General features: G+C 40.2%; 1 protein-coding gene across 1 annotated transcript in view; it reads right to left on the reverse strand.

Moving 5' to 3' along the window:
• Positions 1–17,393: 17,393 nt before the first annotated feature.
• The window catches only part of LOC144204514 (ileal sodium/bile acid cotransporter-like), a 30,985-nt gene continuing 30,292 nt past the window's right edge, over positions 17,394–18,086 (reverse strand). Inside the window, exon 5 of the mRNA XM_077728551.1 lies at positions 17,394–17,907. Coding sequence (XP_077584677.1) covers positions 17,711–17,907 — 197 coding nt within the window. The 3' untranslated portion in view covers positions 17,394–17,710. The remainder of the gene's footprint in view (positions 17,908–18,086) is intronic.

An 18,086-nucleotide genomic window follows, 5' to 3' on the forward strand; every position in this document is an offset into this window, starting at 1 on the left:
AGTCGTCAAGGACTCTTGCTACCAGCAGATTGATATCAATCACTTCCAGGAACACTCGCATAGTATTCCTACATCGTGACGCACTTTGCACTTCTTTATGTAAATTGTTATGTCAAATGAAGGCGACATTGTTTTGATTTAAACGGAGTTTGTTTTTAGTTTCCTCTTTTTATTATTGTTAAATACCTTAATTGTTATTATAAATACAGATGTTGTTTTTGCTTACACATGTTGGATTAATCAATAACCTTGTAATTGTTTTGATTTATGGCTTTAAAGCCGTATGAGGTATTATTGTTCGAAGAGATAATTTGGAGATCGGGAGGAAGTCTTGAAGTCTTGATGTATACGTATACCCTTATAAGGAATCTTGACCAGAGATTCAAATTATTTAATTAAAGGTTTTAAAAAGCTTTGGATTTGGGAATCGAGCAAAATAGGCATTTTTGAACAATTGTGGATTTCAAGGGGTTCTTAGTTGAAGGAAACTAGCTTTTGGAGAATAAAATAATATTAATACTATTTTTTGAATAGTTTGATTGTTCAAAATACTTTATCCCAGGAGGTTGGCTGGTTAAAGAAAGCCAAGGATGGAAAAAATTACAATATTATGGTATATTGGTGACAATTTGAGGTTTTTAAAACATTAAAAATTTTAATTAGGAAATGCCTAACAAAAGGTTGATTTCTCTAATCTATTTGTTGTAGGTTTTTGTTTTGGTAACAGGGAGCTATGGGAAATGACTCTTGTCTTAAGTAAACATCATATGAGGTGATTTACAAAGTATATCTTAGGTATTGAGAGTTATTTGGCTGTTAACGACATCAGACGGGAAATTAACAATGCAATAGGGGCATGAGAAAATTCATGGCATTCATCCAAATAATTAGGTGAATTGTGAATAATGAAATAATTGGTTTAGGATGAGCATATTTTCCCTAAGACTAGAGTAACATGGAATGTTTTTCGAAGTGCACTTGAAAGAACATTGTCTGTTGTCCTGACAGGAGGAAATATGCTTTGACACAGGTCATATTGATGACTTTAAGGATATTACAGATTGGATAAATATTGGTCAATTGATACAACCAAATAACGTTGCTTTCTATTGCTTTAAGGGCATGCAAATTAAGAACTTTAGCTTGAAATTCATAGCATTGCAATGATGGGGTTAATACGCCTGAATGTTACAGTGATAGCGAGTGGCAATAACAAGCTTAAATAAGGGGGGGAAAGGAGAAATTCTCCAAATTCCAAAATCTGGCTTAGAAACAGGTTATGTTAGTCGCTTTGGGTTTCGACAGGATGTGTTGGTGCATGAATTCTGGGATATTTTGGGAATTGGGGACCCCATATCTAAAACAAATTTGAGACAAATGTGTAAATAGGCTCTATTTGGCGCTGGATGCCCAAATTCTAGTGGGGCCTTTCATGTTTTGAAACAAGTGACGCTTTAGGTAGATGGGTTGTCTATGAACAAAATGGGATAGGCAAAATTCGACGGTGATCGAGGTAGCCAACTCTAATGTGGGGAGTGAGCAGTGCTGTGTTATTTTGGTTCATAGAATTTGGACTCAAGGCGACGTGATAAAGGCCATAGGCGTCATGTTGTATAAAATAGGCGTGGATGAATTTGTTTTACAAATGGGGGAGATTATCTTATCCCCTGGATGGAGTGGAAACAAATTTGGATGGCCGTTTTAAAAGGTGATTGGCATACTATTAGAGGGAATTGGGATTATCCAAAAACCTGATTAGGACATGAGGGCTGTAAAAAATAAAAACCTTAGATGTGAAACTATTGCCACCTCAATTCTGGGAACAAACAGCTCAACTGATAGCATTAAAAAGGGGATAACTTTGTGTGAGACTTGAAGGATTTTTTTTACAAACGGTTAAAATACTAGAGTGGGTGTGTGTGTCTTCAATGATGTACTAATGAATGCGGGGTGGATCCAGACCTTCCGGAATGTGGGGTATTCCTGGCGTCCTCGAGAATTGGTGGATTTTCTCCGGGTACTCCAGTTTACTCCCACAAAATGAAATTATGGATGCTAGACTGGTTGAACACACTAAATTCTTCTGTTTATGAGTGTGAGCGTGAATGATAGTTTGTCTTTTTGTGTTTATGATTGGCAGACCACCGAGACATTCTATCAATAAAAGAAAATAATTTGGGCTTGAGTCAAGGGAAGTCCTATGTCTCGACAAGGGGGGTGGTGGCCTTGCTACAACGGCACTACAAGGCTTATGGTTTAAATCTGTATGCATACCTACATATCCATTTCCAAAGATACATATAGATTTTATTGAATTAAGTAAGATATCATTCCACGATATGGAATTCCAGAAACTATCTATAGTGATAATGGCACCCATTTTGTTAATATAATAATTGCCTACCATCCACAATTGGCGGACCTTATATGAGGTCCTGTTTGGTATACCTTACAAATTGCTATTATTCACTATACAATGACAATTGGATGATGAGGCAAATCTAGCAGAAAAAAAACACACCAAATTTAGACTATCAGAGGGTGATTTTGCTTCTCAACAGGAAACGGACGAAGCAACGGTGATTCTTGAAGACTGGATGCTGATACGCAGCATAAAAGAAGAAACATGGGAGCAACGCAAAGTGGGAGGGTCCTTGTTACTGAAAGGGGACACGGATGCACCTTTTCCCACAGTACGAAGGTTGTCTAAATTGAAACCTTTCAAAAGGAAAACTCCCTAAACAAAGACAAAAAGTCATGTTGAAAACAATTATTGCTTTTGGGGCAATGAGATTAATGATGACTGTGATTCTATTCCTTTCCACAGTAGGGTTGTTTTCTCCAGTCGGAGAGAAAGGCGGAGGCGTTTCAATTGAGAATACACCTTCTTGTGAAATTTATTTCTGAAACAGGGATTTCCCAAACGGGGGATAATTGGGTGCTGTTAATGGAGTGTAAAAAAAGCAAGCACTATGTGGAGCTACTTTGGTAAAAGGGTGGTCTCAATTGAAACATTGAGGGGACGGGTAAGATAAACTTTCTGACTTGATAAGATACGGGAAACACCAATACTGATTGAGAAGATTATTACTCAGCAAGCAATACCATAAAACTATAGGGAACTCTCTTTTATTGGGTTTGACGTCTCCATATGGTTTCAATTGAGACTAAACCATTTTACAAAGGATTAGAACAAACTACCAGACAAGGGAAATAAGATGGGATCGAACAACTCCCTCAAGCACCATTCTTTTGGGGAAAAGTGTTTTTACAAATAAAAAACGTGTCCTACTTGTACAGAAAAAATATTGAAACAGTGTTCATCCTGTTCCGCAATAAATAGGAAGTCAATTTTTCGACTGTTTAATCATTTTACCTGCTTAAACCTTACAGGGCATGGTCTGAAGCTGGGGGCGATAAATGAGACGTGGTGTACCGGCGTTCTAAAACAAACTACACCCCTGATACCACGTTCTGGCCTATGGTGGTGGGGTGGTAGATAAATTATACGACTCCTGCCGAAACGCGGCAGGACTAGGTACTTTGGTCTCACTGCTCTTACCGGTGTCTGTTTTTCCATCCACAGTGGAGGAGATACAATTGGCGGCTCAGAATTTGGAGGTGCTGAAGGGTCGACCCTCCCGACATCGTCGAGAGGCATGGAGGGAAGGAGATCCAACATACATTGATGCGATTGGCCTCCCCCGGGGCGTACCAGATGGGTATAAGCTGGCTAATCAGATCGCAGCAAGTTGGGAGTTTATCTTCCTTCTTATCACCCCAAACAAAAATGTGGATAGAATCAATTACTTACATTACAATGTCCAAAAACTTGGAAATTATACTGAACAGGGATTTGTGGCCATAAAGGAGCAAGTGGCAGCTACCAATCTGATGGCGTTCCAGGATCGCATAGCGGTGGATATGATTCTTGCTGAAACACAGGGGGCGTGTGTGCAATGTTTGGAAAACAATGTTGCACCTTCTTACCGAACAACACGTCACCCAGTGGATCTCTCACCAGGGCCATTACTGGCCTGCAGACACTGAACCGCAATATGCAAGAGCATTCTGGAGTAGATACGTCCGCATTGTCAGATTGGTGGGATAAGACCTTTGGAAAATATAAAGATTTGGGTACATCCTTCGTGGTGACTATAGGCACAATTACCGCTATCCTAACATTGTGTGGGTGCTGTATTATCCCCTGTTTGCGCTCCTTGCTAAGCCGACTTATAACTACTGCAATTGCCCCTAAAAATTCTAAAGTACATGAGTTGTATCTTATGGGACGGTTTGGGGAAAGCAGTGAGGTCCAGGAGTACGGTAAATCTGAGGACCAATTGGACGAATATGATTATGTTCTTTCTCTTTCAGACCAGCCATGGGAGTAAGGAGTAGGCGGGAAAAATCACAGTCACCCGACATTACCATTTTGTGATTACTAAGAAATGATTAATAACATACATATTATAAAAACGGGGGAATGTTGGGTTTATTCTGTATTACTATTATTCATATATGTGTAGTAATTCATTTCTTTGTTAAATCATTAAAAGTTTTTCTATTGTTCGGCTCGAGGTCATAAACTGCCGCCTAGTCCACTCTCACATGGACTTCTCCAAGGATTGTTGACGCTACATCTCACCCAGTATCGGGCTGTGAGGGTTGTTGATCGGGCAAGGACTCGATATCTGCCATTTCCAGCAACGGAGCCCATAACAAAGATATTGTTTCTGCCACGTCCATAACACTCGTGACGCACTTCGGGCTTCTTTATGTAATTGTTATATGATTGTTAGGTCAAATGAAGGCGTGATTGTTTTTGTTTTAATGCCTTAAAGCTGTACGCAAAATACTGTTCGGGATGGATACTTTGGAAGATCGCCTCCCTTAAGGTTTCTTATCCGTGATCCAATCTATTTAATTAAATGTCAATAATTGAATAAGATTTCTTCCTGCAGTTATTGATAATTACAAAGGGAAATTATTAATGAACCTATCAAGATACGAGCATTCGAGACAGCCAGGTTGCCAAGCCACGAGAGGCTGCTTATGATTTCAGATCTCCACGAGCACTGAGCTGAGCGTTGCATTTTCCCGTGTTCTTTTTTTGCGTTAGTCAGTGCAGAATTGGGAAGGAAAAGACAACAGATCCAAAGCAAGTGGGTGGAATGTTTAATGCGACGAAAAGGTGTATGATGACAATCAATATTAAGCACGAAATAATAAAAAAACATGAGTAGTGTACAAGTGACTGAGCTGGAAGTTATTGTTTTACTGTAGAAATCAGCCACACACTGGACAGGAAGGGACAAAACTAAAGTGAAATACTGTTTTCTGTTTGTCAATTGACAAATTTAAAACACTCGAGTGTTTAATTGTTGCAGAAGTGAACTGCGTGCAAGCCAACGTGCAATATTCTTTTAATGTTTTTTTTTCCTTTTAAAGATCTCGGGTGTTTTTTTTGTTCTTTGCCTTCCTTTGCACTAAGGAGAGTAACTGAGGAGTTTCTACTTCCACGTGAGCCATCCTTTGTTTTGCAAGGTGGCAGAATTCTTGCATTTTAGCCCTTTAAATGTTTTTTTAATTAGCATTTAGGTACACTTTAATTCAACTTTCTAATTGACTTTGTGCTGGTAAACCTCTTCTTTGGTTTGTAGTGCTTGAATTCAAAGAAAATAGCTGCCCCTTTAGGTAGTTTTTCCAAATGCCTTTGGATCTCGACGTCCATACTGAAGTGGATGTAAATGTCTTCCTTTTTAGTGGCCACGGGGGTGTCCTGCATAGGGTTCAAATCTACCCCATTCAAATCTTTGACGCTAATAGTCATGTAAGGATCAATGCATTGCCCTGCATCTTTGAGACCATTTTTTTCTATTCTAACGGTCAGCAGCGTCATTCCTGGCTCGGAGGGCAATCGGGGCAACAAGGTGCCTTGTGATACCGGAACTCTTGGGGGGAACGCTTCTATGCAACTGGCGACTGCCACAGCATCTTCTTCTAGCTCCAAGTTATCTTCTTCACCAGCAGGAAGTTCGCCTTGAAAGCCGCGGAGGAATACATTAACCTCTTTGCCTTCGTTATTGCACAAGAAGGTTTAAATTTAGTGTAACGTACGATTAAAACTGTGTACAGGAATCTAAGTGCATTTAAGTTGAATTTTAAGTTTGTTACGTTACGAGTGCATCCGCCAAGCCTCTCTCTCTTTCTCCCATCCGCGAACTCCCCGTTTTATTGAGTTATGTATAATTTTATTATTAAACATCATAACCACCAGTTGTTTGTTACTCTTAGTAGATGGTGAATTACAACCAATAAAAATCTGTTTTCTATTGTAATATCCTGTTTTTAGGTGTGTTTTTTCATAGGGTGGGAATTAACTAATTTGTATTTAGTTAATCTCTATGGGAAACGCTGATTTGTGATATGAGTAAACTGACATACAAGCTCAGTCCCAGAACGCATTAAGGTCTTATCTCAAGGTATGACTGTATCAAGATGAGCGGCCCAGCGGCAGAGTGTTTAGTGCGTCAGCCTCACAGTGGGGGAGATGAGTGTGAGCGTGAATGGTTGGTTGTGCCCTGCAATTGGCTGGCGACCAATTCAGGGTGTCCCCTGCATCTAGCCTGAAGTCACCTGAGATGGGCTCCAGAAGCCCCTGCGCCCTTAGTGAAGATAAAGCGGTTCAGAAAATGTTTTATACATATATATTTAATCATTAAATTTTATTATGACTAGATCATTTATGGGTAGTTGTCACGTGCTTCTCACTTTATACGTTTTTCTTGTATTCATACGTTTTTTGATCATTTCAAATTGTAACACCTTTTGTACAGGTCACATTCTTTTGTAAAACCGATCTTGTTTTACCCATTTAGGCTGTAATCTGGATCGTCTTTGTCACTGGTAGCAGAGGACAACCTCCTCCAGTCCCCATGGGTCAGCTGCAGGGTCATCAGCAGGAACCACTGTAGAATCAACGAGAGCTTTGACCCAAGATGGTAGAGATACTGACAAGTGTCCCCTTGAATGTCAAAAATCTAGTGAATTAATTCCTACTCAACAGACCAAGGTGAGTAGATTCCCAAAGGTCAGACCAAGGCCAAACCTTTGGACATCAAGAAACGTACAAGCTAAACCTCTGAACACAAAAGGAATGAGCTCCTCTTCAAATCTGGAATCCACTGGCAAAATGACAAATGAAATGGAACCACAACCAACTGGGACCCCTTGTCTTCAAAATCTAAGTCGAACAACCACTTCTGACTTACCTGTTACACCTATATTGAGCATAGACTTGACTGACATACCTTCAGAGAAACTTGCTGCAGGAGACACATTTGGCAGTGATTGTAATGCAGAAAAACAAATTGAGGCAGCCGTCTCAAAACTACATGATGGAGTTAGGCCAGAAAGAGGTAAAGGGCGTTCGAGAAAGAAACAGCAGCCGGTATCTCATCAGGAGTCAGACAAAGAAAACGATGAATATGACTTCCACGATGAGCTCCGCCAGCTAAATAAGAGAGGTACCTGAGAGATGGAGCCTGAGCACAGGCCACTGTCAACGGGCCAGACACATGAAGTGAGCGGCCCTGCTTCCAGACCAGTACAAGTAGAAGAGGACCATCAGCTGGAGGACCTGCCTGGTGAGGGAGCAAACCCTACTCTTGATGGTCCTAGTGATGATCAGTTATCAGAGACCTCCCCGCCAACTGCCGTGACGGAACCTGAGGCGCTGACTGACGAACGGCCAAGAAGGGAGAGACACCCACCACGACGTACGACCTATGACCAGCTTGGTGTCCCCTCCTGTTATAGTACCCAGTCAACGCAGCAGCGGCTAACTGTTTACCCTGCACCAGGAGTGGCCCCTTGGTTAGTACACCTGCATCCATATTACCTGCAGCCACCCTTTATGTATGGACTCCAACAAGCTTGAGCCTACAAGAGTGACGTGCATGATGCGGGCATGGACTGTTACGAACTGTGATTACAGTGCCCATCCAGTAAACGTGGACTGTACGAGTTGTGGATTATATTTGAACTGTGGCCCTTGCTGCCTGGACTATAATGAGCATCGGCTCACCAAAGTGGATATATTTGGGAGTACATTAATTTCGGGACGACATTTGTTTTTGTGGGGGAGAGTGTGACAGGCTAAAGTGAGTTAAGTTATAAATGAGTGCATGTGTTATGTAAAAATGGTTTTGGGATTGGGGGTTTATCATTCTTCGATTATTGATGCCTCCAGCCAAATAGCAAGGGTATAGAGGGGTATTCGAGTTTATGTGTAAAAATTGACTCACAAAGCTATCACGTGGTAATCACGCAGGTATCACGCAGGAGACATGCAGCGGTCATGTGGGAGACATGCAGATGATGCGTGGTGGTCATGTAGCGGGGTGTAGCTAAAAGCAGAGGGGGTTTTCAGGCATATCACTAAAGGTTGGCTTGAAGTTAACAACAACTGACCTGTCTGATTATTTCCCCCTGTCTTTTAAAGGCAAATACATTGCCCGTAATTCAGGGGTGCAACACGAGCAAGCTACCCAGACACTCAAGCTGCTGGGATCATCTACAGAATCTTGAATTTAGTGCCTACAAAAGGCTAATGGCACCCCATCCACTTTGGGGAAAATTACAGACTTTTAAGTGTGCCCTATGTGAGTAAATATGTGCTGGGTTACATTTGTACGGTTTATTATTGCTTATTACGGGCAATTGATATCATTAATAAGGGGAGTAGTTGTCCGAGTTTGACAGGTATGTATACGTGCACCTTCTTATGGTAGGTTTGATACTGGTGGGTGCCAACATCAAGCATTTATGATGTTGCTCACCCTGGTCCACTATGTACTCAGGGAGGTTCTCTGTGTGCCCAGACATAGGAAAAAAATAGAACGAACATTGCTCTTGAGTGAGGTGATGTGTGCGATGCGAACTACACTCGTAACAAAACAGGAAATGGCAAGCCTTATGCATCTCGGCATTTTATATGATATTCGGCGCACCCATTCTCCTCTGGTATATTCCTTCTTCAGCGCTGAGATGAGCATTTCCTTGATTTCTGTCATTTTTCCTGCGTGTTTCACCGTGGATTTTGATATTTTTATGAACTTTTTTTAATACTTCATGAAAAAAATCTGCGATGTCATGAAGCCACAAAAGTTGAAGCAACGAAGTGGTGAAGGATCTCGGTACAATCATGATTTAAATACAGTCATACCTCTACTTGGGAATCTCTCTAGGTATGACATTTTCAGGGTATCAAAGCTTTTGGGATGCAAATAACGGACTCAAGATACAAAATCAAGATCCAAGGCACAAAAACGTCTTTTACATTTTCTATATCCGTTATCTTATTTTTAACTTTTCGCAGATGCATTGCTTTTTGCTTGGCACATTCACTACACTCTACTGGGCTCTCATTCATTGTAAAAAACAAACTCCATGTTTCAAGATTCTCAAATGTCCTTTTTACCACCGTTTGTCGTTGTGTCCTTGAACTCCTGTTTGGAGGAAGCTGTGGCCAAGTACCCTCCACAGACTCGCAGGCTACAACAACTCTCCATGTTTCAAAATTCTATAATATACTTTTGACCGCCGTTCATCGTTGCGTCCTTGAACTCATGCTGTGATTTTGCAAGCTGTGACTGAGTGCTTTCGATGGACTCACAGTCAAGCCAAAAGCTGAATTAACCGCAGCCTGCAGTGTGCAAATTTGTCTCATGGGGGTGATGAGTTGAGTTGGTCAAGGAACGCCAAAACAACTCAATGGTTTAGGAGTTAATGCAATGCTTGGCAATGCATAAAGAAATGAATAAAAAGGCAGCTGAGGAGGTAGCGGTCACCAGCCAACAGGGTAGAAATTTTACAAACTTTCCGACTTCGTGGAAAAAACATTGTGAAAAAGTATTCACGAGTTGATTCATCTAATTGCTCAGTTGGACGATGTTTGTCTTGTGAATTTTAGAATTGTCTTTTCTCAAAACGACAGCACGCACTGTCGAAGGGGAACTTAAACCCTAACAGGTAAGAGGCTGTTGCGATAAATAAAATGGGTGAAAAATTAGATGCCAAAAAATCATAAATTGTAAATGAAAAAGATTTAAAAAAATTATGCTGCTCTTCAGGTCTGCTCTGGCAGCGCTGTATTGTACCTTGTCCCCTGAACCGAAGGCAGTGTTACGGCATTTGATGAGCGCCTTTGTCTCACTGGTCATCCCGGGTTTTTGGTTAGTAAAATCCAGTATACATTTTAAAAAGTTCCCAAATGGTGTGGGAAAAACAGTCCTGCCGCTGAGAAAGGGCATCCTCCACCCATGTTTTTATTATCTTTGTTTGTGGCCTTTTAGCTGGGGTGTATGAAGGGGTGAGGGACAGGCAGAGATGGTCGGATCCAGCAAGGTGAGGGAGGGGTGTGGCTGTGTAAGCATGTTTGATTTTAGAATAAACATGGTCTAGACTTTTACCTCCACTGATGTGACACTTCACTGCATAAACCTAGGCAAAACAGTCTTTAAACATGCTTTGTAGGAGTCACCGGTGACAATAAAGACTCCATAGGAGTGGTCAAATTGCTGTTTTTATTTACAGTCGCTGGCAGGAGGCTAAGTGCCGTGCTAATGTTAGCATCTGGTGGGATGGAAACATCCGTTACAATGACAATTGTTAGCTCTCCAGCTAGATTTGAATCCTGCAGGAATACCAGAGAGCGCATTGGTGGATCTGGGTTCTGAAAAAATACCAGAGAGCGCATTGATGGATCTGGTTTGTGTTTAATTTGGATCCTGGATAGTTTCTATCATTTCATGAAGTAGATTGAACTCTGATGTGGTCATCTGTGCGGAGAATGTGTGCGTCCGCATGGACTCAAAAGGTGGGGGCTGGCCCACTCAGTATTTCTTGTCAGTTTGTTCCAAAGATCTTTATGAACCATGTGGTTGCTATCGTTGTCGTGTAATCATAGTTAGATGGTTTTATTTAGTTGTTAGCGAAACGTGAATTGTGTTGCTTGAGGCGGTGACTTTAATACCGACGCTAGTGGCTAGCATGAAATACACTAGCCTAGTGAAATGGTAGTCTTTTTTTCCAAGGTGCCCATGTATTGACAAAAAAACTGAAAATATACCCGCAACTGAGACTACGCCCTATTAGACCGTGGATTTTATAGGTGTGAAAATATGGTACTTAACTACAGAATCTCACCATGTCGCTTGATCGTCTTAATTAGTTCACTGTTAAGTGCTTTCTCGCGCTACCTTTTTTTTCCCGTTGCCTGATCTCTGACTTGCTGCTATTGCCCTAGGACCATGACTACGTCCACGCACCTTGAACTTGGTTTTGGATCCTTCTACAGACCTCATGACTATTGATCTCCATGCCACGTTCACGGACTTGTCTGATATATGTCTCTTGTACCTTGACTTTTTACGGACCTTACGGCTGTCAACCGCTAGATCACGTTCACCGAATTGTCAACGCTGCTTCCCTTGTACCTTGTGACTGGTACATTGACAATAAATAGAAAACAGCCACAATCAAGATGTGTGTACCTGCTTCAGAGCCCTTTGCCCATGACTGTAACAGCAAGGTTGTGTAACAAAAATGTACCCAAAATATCAACAAGAGCTGGATCTAGAGATGACTCGTTCCGAGGACTGATTACTGGAAGATATGACCGACCCTTACCCCAGATGCAAGTTGTTACGGCTGGCAGCCTGGACACACACTATGTAGGAGGTGTGTGCTTTCTTTTCTTTACAGGTATCTGCAACTGTGGCTCCACCCCTGTGACAGAGCCCTGCCCAGGCCAACACAGCTGTAATTAATTCCCCAATCATCCCTCCTGCCCTTATTTAAAGCCTTTTCAGTTGTCAGTTCGCCCCTTGCCCTTGCCTTTGCCCTTGCCATTGATGCCTTGATGCCTTGCTGAGTTGCAGGCTTGTGAGTATGTTACTCCCTGTTATATTTTGTATATGATGTTAATGATTTTGGGTTGCATAGGGGGACTTGAGATAAGTTTAGACACCTTTGGGTATACATATAGTTTGTGCATTTAGACACAGTTATTCCCCTGTCTAGATTATATTACATCAGTTTAACAGTGGCATCCTTCGGTTTTATTTCCTGTATTTTTGTGGGTGTTCATTTGGACACCTGTCTGGGAGGGGGTTTTACCGTGTTTATTTGAGGGTGCCACTTTAATATCTCGTGCTTCCCCTATGTTATCCCGTAGTCTGTTTTAATGACTTTATTGTAAATAAAAATGACTGAAGGCTACTTGCAATGTGTGTCCGAACTCATTTTTGACCGAACCTGTCTGCTGTGATAGTTGCGACTCCCTGGTATATCATACCCCAGGGGGAGTCGTAACACAAGTCCATGATGCAGACCTGTGAAGGACGCTTATGCAATTGCTGATCCAACGTGATCGCTATCAACCAACCTTCGTGATTACTCGCATATTGTTGTAAATTGTGATTTTTTTTTCGGTTGATTATGGAATTGTTTTGCCGAATGTAGGCTTTGTTTGTTTAATTTCCAATGGAGTTGTTTTTGAGTTCCGACCTCAATTGTGATTAATGAATACCTGATATGCGATGATTGTTACGGTTGTTGTTTTTGCTTACGCAATTGGATTAATCAATAACCTTGTAATTGTTTTTATTTGAGGCAGGAGAACATGCCGCTTGCGAGAAATTCAGTTGTGACGAGGACGATGTCAGAATGAACTCTCCTTGCAAGACTATCATCAGAGATGCTAAATTAATTGATGTCCTTAATTAATCAGATGTCTCCTTGTATTGTTTTATAATTACATTAAAGTATAATTATTGATGAACCTTCTAATTCTAATTTTTTTGGTCCTGCAAATCAAGATTTTTTTTCCTGATTTCCAGGCAAGGTGGGTCATTCATACTCGTAGACTTTTTTGACTACTCACATCCTCATTCCTATTTCAAATTAAAATCTAAACTATTATATAAATGCATCTTTGTCTGTGTGTGTATGTGTGTATCTATTCAATCCCTATCGACTCTGAAACGGTTGAACCGATTTTCATGAAAATTCACAGTTTTACTTTAGGAGTCTCGGAGTGTCATAGGCTAGGTTTTATGTCAAAGCACCCCCGATAAGCATTGAAGATCGCTAATAAAGAAAAATTGGGGTTTCCCCAAAAATCTTTAGATTAAAACCCAATTTAACACTCTAAGATCCTGTCATAAGTGTTAATCCGCAGTTTCAAGAACATGGGTCTCCTAAGAGGTAAAGAATGTAGGTAAAATAAAACATTTCTAAAAAACATTTAGACTATGATCGCACTGCCAATTTGACATTCACTGACTTTTGGGCCAAGCCGCTCAATGTTTAATTTCACTGCTTCCTTCCCCTTTTCTTTGATCACTCACCGATGATCAGTACAGTGTCCACTATAAGGAACCCAGGTAAGGAAAGTTCTCCCCTGTCAAATTGAGATGGTGGATCCTTGCACTCTTGCCTCATTCCTTCTGCACGTTTTAAAACAGTTTTTATACATTGCTCACTTGTCGTTTCTCTAACCATATAACAAATAATCTGTACCCTCCATTTTTTCTTTTTCGTTGCCCCCAATTTCTCGACCTGAGCTTCACCAAAAATGGGTACCACAACGTGGTCTGAGTCATTTCCTGTAACATCTAGAGTATAGTCATCCTATACTAGTCAGTTACCATCGCTGAAGTCTGCAGAAGGTATTATAACATCAGAGGAATATATTTTGGTTGGCAGATCGTTTGTCCTTACAGTCGTAAACACATTATCTGCGCCTGATTGAGATTGCTGAGTGGCATTAACAGTGAATCGCATACCATTATCAGCCGGAAGTAGTTTAACTGTACGCCTCAATATCTTGGCCTAGCATTGAAAATTGCGGGCCTGTTCACTATCCTCCATGGTGCCTTTAGCATTACACCCACTTCCCACTGTCCAGCTTTCTTTAGTATGAGTATAGTACAATGTTCAGATCCCCAGTCCGAGGGTTTTTGTTATAGTGTATAATCTCTTCCACATAAGTGCTGGTCCCCCACTGACACTGCGACTGGACAGATGTCTTCCAAACCTATCATTTGACTTAGCAGTCCACAGTTCCACAACTTCCAGCATTTCTCTACATGCCGGTGTTGGTGCTTGCTCTGTGATTGTATGTTGCGCTTTTACCTCATGATTGACCTTATTGGAAGGTATTTTCAATGTCCCAGTAGGCTGGTTCAATGGTATTGGAGTCACCAGTGACTACAGCACGCAGTTCCCCATCACTATGTTCACAGATGTTAAAGATAGCCCCCCCACACCACTTGTGAGGATAAACGGTTTAGAAAATGAATTAATGGTTTCAATGACCCCATAAGTATTTATTTAAAGATAATTAAATTGTTTTGATGACACAATTTTCAAATTCATCAAAGATGAATTTGTATTGAATTTTGTCCCATTTTGTACCATACTAGCTAATGAAAGTGATCAGAAAGCAAACACACCCACACTGCACTCACTTAAATAAGTCTCATTATGCTCATAAACCTGAAGGTATGAGAGCAGTCTCTCATCTTAAACCATGGTCTGGAATATTAAATGGCTTTCTGCAACTCTTCCTAGGCCTCCTCCGCCTCGGCATACAAATGCCTTCAAATTGCTTCTGCTAATTTGCCTTGCCGCTTTTTCATATTCATTTAAAGATTTTTATATTTAATTTTGTCCCGCTCTGTACTCCGTACACAAGCACATAAAAGTGATCCAAAAGCAAAGACATACTGCACTCAGATAAATAAAAATCTCATTATGCTCATGGACCTAAAGAGCAGTCTCATGGTCTGGAATATTAAATAGCCTTTTGCTTCTCTGCAACCCCTCCTTCTCTGCATACATATGCCTTCAACCTTCCTTGTCCTAAATACTTTTCCTTTGGGATCAAACACACTCAGCCACCCTGAGTCCCAGGCTGGAAATGAATTAAAATTACAGTGCTCGTAGTCCCAGGCATCCGTTATTTATTGTCATTGTTATTGGTGTTGGCAGTGGCGTTGTTGTTATTGTTATAGGCATTGGGGTTGTTATTATCGTTATAATTAGAGTGTCAGGAGTGGCTTGAATGCCCCTCCTGGCATGATGTCACGTTTATTATCAGCCGTGGCTAATTAGGTGATTAGGTTTTTTTATGCTATTTAAGCATTATGGTTTTTGTTGAACGCTGTCGGATCGTCTGGTTTCATTCCCTGTGTTTCCACGTCGTCATGCCGTTCGCTTGACGCCAAGCCACATGTTTCTTTTTTGTAGTAGTAAGTGATCAAGCTAAGTCGTTTATGTTATGTTTTCCCCGTTTATTAAACCAAGCAACAAGATCAACATATCTGCCTCCCCTTTTCCATTTGTTTCGGCGATTCCGCACCTGGGTTCACCTTCCCCCCCGATCGCGTCGCACTACGTGACGGGATCGTAACATACAGCTACAGCGATGACGCCAACCACTAAAACATACACCGTATACCCAATCAAATGGTAAGAAATCTTATCTTTTTTACAGCTGTAGAATAGCAATATGGTGCCCTCAAATTTTGTGGATAACGTAGACCAGACATGGCCGCGATAATTGAAAAAAAACGTGAAATAGGAATGCCCACCCCTATTATTACTACCATACTCCCTGTTTTCGCGCCTGTACAATAATACAAGTACAGTGAACCCTCGCTACTTCGCGTTCCACTTATTGCTACCTATATATATATATATATATATATATATATATATATATATATATATATATATATATATATATATATATATATATATATACATATACATACATATATATATATATATATATATATATATATATATATATATATATATATATATATATATATATATATATATATATATATATATATATATATATATATATATATATATATATATATATATATATTATATATATATATATATATATATATATATATATATATATATATATATATATATATATATATATATATATATATATATATATATATATATATATATATATAGCAATAAGTGGAACGCGAAGTAGCGAGGGTTCACTGTACTTGTATTATTGTACAGGCGCGAAAACATGTAGTATGGTAGTAATAATAGGGGTGGGCATTCCTATTTCACGTTTTTTTTTCAATTATCGCGGCCATGTCGCTTGACGCCAAGCCACATGTTTCTTTTCTGTAGTAGTAAGTGATCAAGCTAAGTTGTTTATGTTATGTTTTTTCCTTTATTAAACCAAGCAACAAGATCAACATATCTGCCTCCCCTTTTCCATTTGTTAGTTGTTATTATTACCATTGCTAGTTTAAGATCCTCCAGGCAAAGAGTCTTTTTTTGTCATCCAATGCTCTAAATAATTTCAAAAATATCTCATTGTGCTTTTTTGATATCAGGCTAGAGTTTCCTTGGCGATGATTTCGGTCACCTCGACAAAGCCAGCATGTAAGAGACGGAGAGACGGGGAGACAGGAAGACGGGCAGGCAGGGGACAACCGGGCAGGCGGAGGACAACCGGACAGGCGGGGGAAACAACCGGGCAGGCGGGGTACAACCGAGCAGGTAGGGGATCCACTTGGAAAGCTGGTTGAACTGGCTGGGGAGAGAGAAGTCTGTGCTTCATAGCTGAAGCTGCTTTCCCTAAGAACAGACCTCGGATAAAGCGGATAGAGATGAGAAGAGATGAGTCTCGAAACAGGCCCATGTGGCAAAATGAATGACAGGAGGTCTCCGTGACAAGGGCATGTCTTTAGTCATCTTACTACTCAATTTGGAATGTGGCTTGTGGAAGGAGGAATTGCTGTTGCTTCTGCATACTCTTCAACGATTAAAAAATATGTCAGTTCAAAATAGTACACAGGTATGTAATGAACCTGAAGTTGATGATGGTAATATTTTTCCCGATATAAAAAAAATCAATGTGAAAACATTTTTTTCCACAAAATGAAAAAAATATCCAAGTTACGATACTTTAAAGGAATTCTAACATCCCACAAATTGTAAATCCAACTTTCCGTATCCGCTATTTTAATAATTGTCGTAGTAAAGTTATCATCCCACTGGCTATCTTCATACATAATTCTTGGCTTCCAATTTGAGCGAGATCGTCCCAGCAAACACCTTGCACTTTTTGATTTTTTCCGGGACCATGGTCAAGCACCTCCTGCTGGTGGTGAGTTCTTGATTCATGTGGAATGTAAGAAGAAGATTTAATGGGTCTGTTCCCACTGTGTTTACATAGGTGTTTAGTTGATAGACTGCAATAGACTGATTCAGTACAAAATACAATAAGTGAAAGGTTTAGCAAAATGTTCAGTCAAACAAATGTGAGGGAGTCTGAAATCAGCTATGAGTTTATTGAATTAAATCAGAAAAACAACATTTCAAGCATCAAAAGTAGCTCTAATGAAATTTGTGTATTTTAACTGCTGAAATACTGTACGTATCAAGAGCACACGACCACAGCACCAACATGGTTCTTTTGATCAAATATCCCTCCACAAAAATGAATATTCAACATTCATTTAAAGGCTCTAATAATTTTAAATATAGTAAAACAGTTGGACACAAACTGATGCTGCAGTGTGATAACAAAAAGGGCCTTTCAGCAGTTATTCCTTGACATTGGAGTACATTCTGCAGTTAGCAGAACCTAATCTCAGAGCTGAGTGTTCCTGTCAACGTGATCAAGCTTGCTTTTTTTATTCATATGCTTGTCATTCAGTTCAAAGGCGCTATTTTCCACATTCTGACATTTCTTTTTAGCTAGTTCCGTACATTGGTCTTCCAAAGTCGGTGATTGATTGTCTGAATCAGCTGATACTAGACCACATGACTTTTTATAGACTTGGTATCCTGTTGGGTAAAAAGCAAGACACATTTAGCCATTCATCATACTAAAGCATATTTCAGTCATTTAACATAGCATGTATCATTCATATTTGTTTGTGTTTTAAACACTTAAACATCTTCCAAATCGGCAGGGTTGTGCAATACCTGTGTCGTTATAAACACCCAGTATGTAAAGACACAGG

Source organism: Stigmatopora nigra, chromosome 11, assembly GCF_051989575.1.
Source record: "Stigmatopora nigra isolate UIUO_SnigA chromosome 11, RoL_Snig_1.1, whole genome shotgun sequence".
Taxonomy (NCBI): domain Eukaryota; kingdom Metazoa; phylum Chordata; class Actinopteri; order Syngnathiformes; family Syngnathidae; genus Stigmatopora; species Stigmatopora nigra.